The sequence below is a fragment of the Vombatus ursinus genome, unplaced genomic scaffold (assembly GCF_900497805.2).
Source record: "Vombatus ursinus unplaced genomic scaffold, bare-nosed wombat genome assembly UNPS02014819.1, whole genome shotgun sequence".
Lineage (NCBI taxonomy): Eukaryota > Metazoa > Chordata > Mammalia > Diprotodontia > Vombatidae > Vombatus > Vombatus ursinus.
Window position 1 is genome coordinate 420,686 of NW_020954597.1, and position 10,391 is coordinate 431,076.

Sequence of the window (10,391 nt, forward strand, 5' to 3'; positions counted from 1 at the left end):
TGGTCCTCCAGAGCTCAGCTGCAGAAGTGAGAGCCCCTGACACTTATGACACCAGGATGCCAAAACAGTGCTCAATGGACTGGTCACTGGAAGGAGGGTAATCACAGTAAAAGTGAAGCTTCAGGAACAGCAAAAGTACACCAGGACAACCACGTAATGCTCGTACCACTTGCTGGGAAATAATCTAAAATCAACTCCATCGAGTCCATGGATCCACACTGTTAGCAAAAGCACCTTTAAAATGGCGGACTTAGCATTTCTGCCACGTCAACACACCAAACATCACCAGAAGCTCTAAACAGCTACCGACGATGCAGAAGGCAAAAATCAAACAGCTCAATGCATCAGGGCAATTTCTCCAATCGAGTCAAAAAATAGCCCTGAATGTGACCTACCTTTTCATTAGAAATGAGATGCCACTAGATACAAGTTACTTGGGGGACTACCTTACAAAATGGAGATGTAGTAAAGCTGTAATAAAGTAATGACTGTCAGTCATTACTACTGCACTCCTTCACCACTGCAAAATCAAAGTTGTCTGAGCGTCTTGGACCATTTAGAGACAGCTAGTGGCACAGTAAATACAATACTGGACCTGGAGTCAAGAAGGCCAGAACTCAAATGCGGCTGCATACACTCAGTAGCTGTGTGACTCTTAACCAGTCTCTGCCTCCGTTTCCTCAACCATAAACTGGGGATCAGAACAGCACCCACCTCCCAGGGTTATTGTGAGGTTCAAACGAGATCATACTTATGAAGTGCCCTGCAAACCTTCTAGTGTGACATAAAGACCATGTCAGTACAGTTATTACCATGCAAAGCCAGTGGGGCACTGGAAATATCTCAAGCTTTATCAATCAGTCAAATAGCAAAGGTCAAGGCACTCATACCACCTTCACTAAAGCAAGTGAGGATACCCGGGAATATTTACTCATGATGAGTAATCATGAAAAGCTGAAATCATGTCAATGTTTCCACTCCACCCAGCAAACAAACAGGGGTTCCAACATTGTATCAGACCATCCAGCACATGATTCAGAGTAATCCAATTTTCTTTATTGGTACTGTCCAGCTTCTCCAGCAGGGCAGGACAGATTTCGTTTTGAGCTAATGGCTTGGTCTTTCAGAATCACAGTTCTCTTTCTAAGATCTCCTTTTCTCATCGCCTCATTTCCATACAGACTCAGAGTTGGGAAGAAACTATTATTTAGGGCAACTTACTCCTGAATAGGACCCCCCCACACACACACCCACAATAATAAATAATACCATTCCACAATAGGGCATGCAGCTGGCATGTGAAGTCTTCTAAGGTTGAGGACCCCCCAGGGTCACGTTGAGACAGTTTGAAGCTTTTCCTTGTATCAGGCACAAATATCTATCCACAACCCATTGCTACTAGTTCTGCCCTCTCAAAACAAATAAAAAGTCCAGTTCAGGTCTTTAAGTTGCCAGTACTGACAACAGAATATGAAGGGTAAGGTCTTCATATACTGACGAACACAATGAGGCTCCAGAGATCAAAAGGCTAGTATAATTAAGATAAAACTCTTCCAATTGACTGACAGGTCTTCAGCTACCTGAAGACAACAGTCACACACCATTTTCTTTTCCAGTCTAAGCAAGCCCAGTTCCTGGTAATCTATTTTCATTTGTAAGCATAGTTTCCAGTCTCCTGCACCACCCTGGGTGTACTTTAGCTTGTCCAAAATCTCTTAAAGGCAGCACCCAGACTTGAAGGCAATCCTCCAGATGGTATCTAACCAAGGCAGCTTAGAAAGAGACCATCTCCTCCCTCTTTAGGGTCCCTAGGTTTCTATTAGTGCAGGCAAAAATCTCCTTCGATTTCTTGCTTGAAGGATCACACTGATGTTTTACATTGAGTTCACAGTCCAATAAAATCACACCTTTTCTACATGAAAAATTCTATAGCTACTAGTTGTCTTCTACTATCGAGTACCTGTCCAGTTGGCTTTTTTTTAAAAAACCCAAGTGCTAGATAGAGTCTACATTTGTCTACATAAAATTTTATCTTATTAGATTCAGCCCATCACACTAGCCTGTTGAGAACTTTTTGGATTCTAATTCAGTCATTCAACATATTAATTATCCTTCATTCTCTACTGCTATTAAGTATTAGCCACTGAGGTTCTGAACTAAGGGAGGGCTACTTACTGTCAGAACTGAGCCCTAAGTACAGGGCTCAAACCCAAGGCAGCAGTGACAGAGTACTGAAGTATAGAGACCAATTAGTTTAAGAAAGATTGAGATCTTTGAGGAAACTACTGAATACCTGAACAGACTTTGTTTGGGCTAGCCTTTTACCCCCAGGGTATTCGTTCTCTGGAGCCATTCGTTCCGCACTTACCTTACATACAATGCCTTAGATTGCTAATTCTATTTCTAGGCGTGTCACGACTGGACTCCTCGATTGGGCTGTCAATGCCTTGAGAGTAAGGGCTCTCTCTCACACCTCTTTTTATCTTTTACAGGATGGATATGCAATTCATCTGCTGACTCATTTTTAATTATAAAGAAAAATACGGGGACTAAACAAAAAGCCTAGTAAAACCATTTTCACCTCATTACCAATTTTATCTTCTATGCTGCTTGGACATGACAAGACGAAGAAGAAATGATCTAACCTTATACTTTGACATCTGTTTTAAAGAAATTTTACATGTCAACAGTAGACAGATGCACCACACTTTCACTCCCTAAAAACCACTCAGAAGCTCAAGTGTACATAACATACTACCTAATTGGGAGTATTAAGTTTTCACCAAGAATTTTTCAAGTCAATTTTTTCATTGAATTCTCCAATAATCCTGTGAGGAAGGCTGGCAAGCAACAGTCCCATTTTTAGAGGTGAATAAATTGAAGCACAGAATTTAAGTGACTTCCAAGTCACTTATGCAACTAACTCTAAACCTTATGTCAATTAATTAGTAGCAGAACCAGACCAAATTTCCTATCAGTTACCAGAAAGATCTGCCCTAACCCCTATTACATAACAACTCTCCTAAACATAACCTATGGCTCCTAATATATGGTTGGAGCCAGTCCATATAACAGTTGGGTTAAGTATAGTGAAATATGTTTCTTAAACTGACGTACTACTAGATTTCAACAGTCACCATCACAAATATCCAGCATTCCCAAGCAGTTCTATATCAAGAGAATTCAGACATCTTCTACACTGATGAGAGAATTTCCTGGAGTTCATCAAGACTTTCCAGAATGACCCACAAGAAGAACTGTGTGTGTTTAATGTCCGGCTCCCTGCCTACCACGCTAGACAGAGCATCTGCAGCAAGGGTGGATTTTATTCTTTTCATTATCTGCTTATTAGAAGAATTTTCTTATTTAAGAGCCCAGCTTAAAGTAATCGTGTTCATCTTACGTAAAGACCCCCTTCCCAAACACCAAAATACTATTTTGGCTTTGCAATGAGTGAGCTACCCAAAGCAGTTTCCTGGGTGTCTGTGGGAGTAAGATAGTCACTACCAAATTCTACTCACAGGATTGTACTGAAGGGCAGACACATAAGCTTGCACTGCCCCTTCCATGTCCCCTGCTGCAACCAAAGCGGCTGCCAGGTTAATATAGCCATCGATGAAATCGGGTTTGAGGCGCAGTGCATGTCGGTAATGCTCGATAGCTTCCTGCAACTGTCCACGCTCCTTGTACACGTTCCCCAAATTGGAGTAGGCCTCTGCCAGAAGTGGGTTCTGCTTAATGGCCAAAGTGCTAAAATGAGCAGACCTGGAAAAGAGAGAAGACCGGTGATGAGGATGATCTAGAGAAAGGCACCTCCTCAAATCTGGCCTGGTGTACCAACCAGTCCTCGCATTCCAGAATATCAACTTTCTATACCACAGTTTACAAAGCATCTCAAAACATTATCAAATCCAGGCTCTGCAAAGGACATACCAAAAGCCACAGTCTTCTGACTCCTCCATGTTCTTTTCACTATATGACAATTATCCACCTAACCAGAAACTACATAAGACTTAAGTAACTTTAAAAGCAGAGTGCTGAAGAAAAAGGCAAGCAACAAAAGTGCTTTCAGAAGTTTTGAGGGGAGGGAAAGAACTCCGTCATCCATTTTTTAGTCTTCTGAATCTAGTAGAATGAATAAAGAATGATCTTCTATTTAGACTGATCATGGAGTCTCAAGAAATAAAGTGTTCCAGAATCTAATTTGCTACTTAAATCTATAGCATTTCAAAGATTCACAACCATACATCACTAGAACAATGGTTTTCAAAAGGTTCGCACACAAGGGAGCGGTTTGGAATCAACAGAAGCACCATACAATCTCCCAAACACAACCTAGCCAATTCATTAAACTGTAGTACATACATACATACATACATACATATATACATATACATATATAGATATACTAACTCAATGAGCTGGCCAATCAGATGCACATCGGTCTAGAAGATAGGCACCGATATAGTTTGTTTTTCTTGTAGAGACTGTTTGGTTGCCTTCTTCTTAACATATCATGCCTCTTGTCGTAAAGCAGAAAGAAACAACAAGTAGCCCATCCAGGAGTGATCCCTTTCCACTGGGACCCCTGCACCTAAGGACTGTGTGATCTGGTCTTTCCATCTACCCTAGAGCTGAACCCTACTATACAGGTGGTCTCCTTTAATTAGGATGTCAGCTTGAGAGAGAACTATACCAATTTTGTACTTTTATTCTTGGTATCCTACACATGGATTAACACACAGTAAGTGCTTACTAGGTGCACTTCCATTCCATCTATCCTAACAATGCAACCATCTGCACCAAAGTAACCCTGGACCCCTGTGTTAAGGGTAGTAAAGGATACATAGCATTTAGTATATTACAGCATAATTCTTTTACTTGCTCGGTAATTCAGTTTAGTCCAAAAGATTCAAATGTATGTTTTAGTAGTAGTTATCATTTGAAGGCCATACATTTCCTCTCGTGACATATGCATTTCCATTTGTGAACCATTTCTCTTCCTGTCCCGTCCCCCATGACGTGCCTTTCGAGTGTCAAAGGAAACAGGACCAAGAATAGTTTGTTACCTGAATAGTTAACAACAGCCCCAGGTCGTCAAGTCTGCAAAGTCCCTTTAGCCCTCCCCTCCTCAACTGTTTAGCAATTATGCCCGTGCCTAATAACAAGAACCAGGAAAGAAGAAGCTGCCACTAGGCCCGAGTGGTATGTACGAACCGAGCAAGTACTAGAATGAATCAGTGCAGGCTCAGAAGCATTTCTGCATGCTTGTGTGAAGGACAATGTAACAATAGCAACGATTCAAGTACACTTGGTAAAAATCGAAGTTTCTCGAATTTCAATATCTAAGGAATAAACCCAAGTCTCCTACCTGTCCAGTCTGCGACACTGGAAGTGTATGGACGAGAGTAATAAAAGCACACCGGTGTTATCTGGCTCTTGTCTCCATAGCTGCATGCAGTGTCTCTCAGCTGCCTCAAAATCTCCTGCCTGATATTCACGATGAGCCAACTCAGCTAACCCTTGGAAGGAAAGCATACATTCTGTTGGTTCTGGAAAATCACCAAAACACTTTATTTTCTGGGGGGGGGGGGGGAACGACACAGGGGACAAATCATTAGAAAACACAAACTACAAACTGTTAAAAAAAAAAAAAAAAGAAGAAGAAGAAGAAAAAAGGGCAAATAAATCAAAAGATCAAAATGCTTGAAGTTCAGTAAAGCACTAGAGTGTACTAACTATATCAATATACCCCATCCTTAGATCAAGCACAGAATCAACATTTCAGGAGCTATGTCCTTCTCAAACTAAATGAGAAGGTTTATCAGGTAAATATGTGCGATAAATTAGCCAGAAGGTTATTTTTAGATTATCTTCTAGAACAGACACTAGGTGCCATTAAATTCTACGTCTATTTCTGGAGCTTCCTCTAGAATGACAGTCCTCCCAAAGTTACCATCTTCGACATTGGGTTCTGTGAAGAAACAAGATAAAACCACGTAGTTCTGAAACAGATGGAAAAATGTTTAATGATATTGGCTAGAATAATCTTTTGGGGTAAATCTGCTCATTAAGTATTTTTATAACCTGCCTTCCCAAGTAAGGTGTCTGCCGTTTTCTAAGCCACTTTGTGAAAATATAAAATTCCTGGCAAAACACGGAAAATAAAGACTAAAATCAAATGGGGTTGGGGGGAAGAGGGCAGAGATAACTTAGAAATGAAGCTGCTATTTTTAAGGCAGCTGATAAATAAGAAAGGGAAATTTATCTGACAAGATTCCTAAGTCTTTAACCAGGTCATCAAATGTTTTAAACCAAGCACAGAGGAACACGTTTGCTCTTGTGCCCATCCCCCAAGGCACACTTCTCATCCTTAATGAATGCACAAGGAGTACTTTGCCCAACAGCTCTCCAGTAGTTTCAGGAAGATTAAGATACTACAAATAACGAAAAAGCATCCAAATACCTGTTTCAAGTAGTCATCTGTGACTGCAATGCTAAGAGATGCTCAGAAATCTAGTACAAAACATTTGGTAAACTACTCAATTAATATATGAAAAAATCGCTGTATGCAACAGATTTCACTCAGGCAAAGAGAGAGGGCACAATGAGGCAGTTTGCCAGATGTTAAGTTTCAACATATCATTACGGTGTTAAAAATTAACTTGGCTTTATCCAGGTCAAATCTCAATACCACTACCACAAAAGTATCTATGTAAGCTCTGCAAGCTTGAATCGATGGCCCACTCGTTTAAGACAAATCAAACAGCACCTCTACATAACCCTTTTCGAGGAGCTTTCCTCACAACAATTCTGTGAGGTCGATGGTTCCAGCAGTATCATCATTTCAATTTACAGAGGAAGAAACTGAGGTTTAAGGTGGCAATCCTGCTCAGTACTCTGATCACTAAAGTGCCTGCCTTGGGTTCTTCAGGGAACTCAACCTACATGAGAGGAATGACAGCCTATGCTGCTGAATAGAATCATCAAGAGGGGAGACTTTATCTTAGCAAATCTGGGGGAGGCAAATGTCAGTAATGAAACCTAAAAAAAAAAAAAAAAAAAAAGTAGCTAACAAATGTACTCTCCTTCTCCCCCAGTTACCACATCACTTTCAAAATTTAATAAATGCTATTTGAATACTTGAAATAGCAGCTTCCTCAAATCATCTGCGAAGAAAAAGAAAGGTCTTCAGACCAACCAGAACCAAATTAAAATACTAAAGACACAAACATGAACTCTAAAGGGACTATTCAAATGGTGATGCCCAACTGAACAGTCTCTTAGGCCACTGTATACTCATCTCAGGTTAGATACAGCCACTTTGGGATGATTTTCTGCTATTTTTCACACTACAGGTAAATGGCAATCAGAGCTGAAAAACCAGGACAGGTTTTGTCCAGAGTCAAATAAGAAACATGGTTATCAGAACTTGGCTCCACGGAGGGGAAAAAAAATGGCAGACTTAGGTTTTGGATACAATGACTATGGAATTCAACCTAAAGTGAGAGGGTGAGAGACTCAACTGCCAAATATAAACCTCGCTTATGAAAACTGGGGGGGGGGGGGGGGGGGTGAGAAGAAGAAAAGATGTATCCCTGTCCAACGGATACCGCAAAACAATGTGGACCTCGAGTCTTTTTTTCTTCAGTGAACAAAGCAGGTTTGAAACAGCATAACTACCATTTTAAGGCTTGAAATCGCAGCTTTCCCAATTACTATTAATAGCTAGCGTTTACACAGCATCCACTATGAGCCGGGTACTGTGCTAAGCAATTTACAAATCCCATTTCGTTTGATTATCCAGTGGAAAAAGAGATATAAATGCAATGTTAAATGCTTAATAGCACCCAGGGGGAGGGGAAAGGCCTGAAACTGTTTAATAAATCCCACCCGTTACAGTTACAAATAAGGGATGAGACAGTTCACGAATAGGAGTCGACAATCACCGGAGATAAAGAAACCCATCTCCGAAGCATTCAAAAAGCAAGTCCTCCGGACAGCCTTCTTAAGACGCCCGGCCCAAGAAAGCCTGAACACAGGAAGGTGCTTGGTTCAACTACCAGAAAGATCTTTTTTGGGGGGGGGGGGTCCCCAATCCTGCGTAGCTCAAAGCGAAAATAAAATAGCAATCTCCAAGCCAGACGGCGCATTCAGGCGAGGGATGGAAACTTAAAACGTTAATAAACGTACACCTCGCGAACGCTGACAATAAGCTGGAAAGATGGAAATGGGACCTGGGCGAGAGACCCTCCTCCCCCTCCCCCCTTCCTCCAGGGAAGGAATCCCAAAGAACTCCCAAGGCGGGATAGGAAATCGCCAAAGGGCTCCCCACCCCCCCACCCCCCCCCCCCGCCCGGCAGGTGAAGAAGGGGCCCGAAACGGCTCAGAGGCAAGGGTGTGGCCCCCGGGCTGGCCCGAGCGGCAGCTGAGACAGCAGGCGTTCCCCCGGGACCGGCCGCCCCTGGAAATTTCCAGCTCCCTCCCCAGCCCCGCAGCTCTGCCACCTAGCCACAGGAAGCCAGGCGGGGCGGGGGTGGGGGGAGGTGGAGAGGGGGGCACAGGAGGGGCAGAGCGCCCTGCCGGGGCCACCAAGACCCGAGTTCGAATCCGACCTCGGGCACGAGCCAGCTGTGCGACCCTGCGCGAGGCACTTCCCCGGGGGCTGCCTCAGTTTCCTCCTCGGTAGCACGAGGGCGTGGCCTCGATGCTCCCTCAATCCACGATTCGCCATCCCCCCGGGGGAAGCACGGCCGCCCCCACGCGGAGGGGACCTCCGAGGGAGGGGGGGGCCCCCCGTGCACCGGAGGGTCCCTCCCCCGCCCGCTCGAGTCACCCCGCGATCCTACGTGCGGCAGGGGCGAACACGGCGAGGCATCGGGGACAGGGAGGTAGCTGTCCGGCCCCGGGCGGTGCGAGGGAGCTCGCGGGCAGGGGAGCGCGGGGCGGCGGGCAGGCGGCCGCCTAGGTACCTGTGCTGTCGGCCACGTTGCCCACCGAAGACGCCATGGGGAGCCTCCTGAGGGAGGGCGGGCCAGGGGGAGCCCCGCGCCGCCGCGTCCCGCCGCCGCCGGGGCCGCCTCCGAGGCCGGCGACAGGGACGGACGGGAGGCGAGCAGCAGGGCGGGGCGGGGCGGGCTGGCCGGATGGCTTGGCCGGCAGCCGCGATACGGATGAAGCCCCGCAGCACCGGACCGGCTCCGCTCCCCTCCTCAGCTCTCGGGCTCTTGAAATGGCGGCGATCGTGACTGCTCCCTGCCTAAGACAACACTGGCCGGAACTACTTCCTGCTACAAGCGAGTCCCTAGGCGGAGGAGGAGGCTCGGTGCGAAGGTCACCGAATGATTGCAATTGAGACCGCAGCACACGTCGTAGTCTTCCGCGCACAGGGGGGGGGGGGGGTGGGCATTGCGACAAACAGGAGTTGGGACCGGGGCGCATGCGTGTCACTCGGGCAGCACCCCCATCTGGAGCCCGCGCCCGGACCTTCGCTGGCTCCCGAAGCTGGGCCGGACACGCCGGGGCGCGAGTCAGCCGCTGGGGCGGGGCGGGGGAGGAGGAGGCGGGTCGTTGGTGACAGTCCGTGTGCCTGAAGGCAGGCCTCGGCCCGCGGGGACACGGACTTCTCACCCCGCCACCCCCACTCCGCCCTGCACGGGGCTTAGTCATCTTCCGTCTGCCAGATGCCAGGTGCAGACCTGGACCCCAAGGCGCTGCCGGGGGGGGGGGGGGGGGGGTCAGGAGCAGCGCCTGAATGACGCCTGGGAGCCTCGTGAAAGGCGCGGGCCCCGCCCTCGCCCCGCCCTCGCCCCGCCCCCGGCCCCGCCCCCGCCCCGCCCCGCCCCGCCCTGCTCGGCAGCGCGGGCGGCCGGACAGACCCGGCAGCTGCTGCTGCTTCCTTCTGCCTGAGGTCCGGCCCCCCTCCCCCCCGCTGGTCGTGGGGTGCGACCCGGGACCACGGCCACCGGGCGGCGGCCATCTACTTAATGGCCACGGAGGAGCCGAGGGGGTCTCTTAGCCACACAGAATTGGCACAGATAAGGAAGTTGAGGCAAGGGGTCCGCCCGTATAGGGAGACACACGCTCACCAAGCAGCCTGAAGAGAATACAAGGCGGGACTGGAGTGCCAAGTTGTGGTGCATTATGGGAAGGAAGAAGGGCAGGAAGGTTTCTTCTGATTTAGGTGATCGGAGAGAAGGTGACATACACCACACAACGGATACAGAGAATTGGAATCTATAGAGAAGCGGGCTTAAGGACTCCCGAAAGCAGGAGAGAGTTGCGTTGAGGGTTCATGGGAAATAAGGTCAGATGAGGTGAATAATAAATAAGGTGAAGCCAGATGGTGACCTTGAAAGACAGTTTTTTAGTGGAGCTAGGGAGAGCGGCCA

At 46.9% G+C, this 10,391-nt stretch overlaps 1 protein-coding gene across 4 annotated transcripts in view; it reads right to left on the bottom strand.

The window, feature by feature from the left end:
• The window catches only part of OGT (O-linked N-acetylglucosamine (GlcNAc) transferase), a 33,201-nt gene extending 24,146 nt beyond the window's left edge, over nucleotides 1–9,055 (bottom strand). For 3 of the 4 annotated variants that reach the window (XM_027836815.1, XM_027836814.1, XM_027836813.1), the window contains exon 1: nucleotides 3,522–3,552. Coding sequence is in view for 1 of the 4 variants with exons in the window: in XM_027836811.1 (XP_027692612.1) it covers nucleotides 3,522–3,765; nucleotides 5,372–5,522; nucleotides 8,973–9,009 (432 nt within the window). In the remaining 3 variants the exon portion in view is untranslated. Of the gene's footprint in view, nucleotides 1–3,521; nucleotides 3,766–5,371; nucleotides 5,523–8,972 lie in introns of those variants that run through there. The other variant, XM_027836811.1, reaches the window with a different exon arrangement.
• Between the last annotated feature and the right edge of the window lie 1,336 nt (nucleotides 9,056–10,391).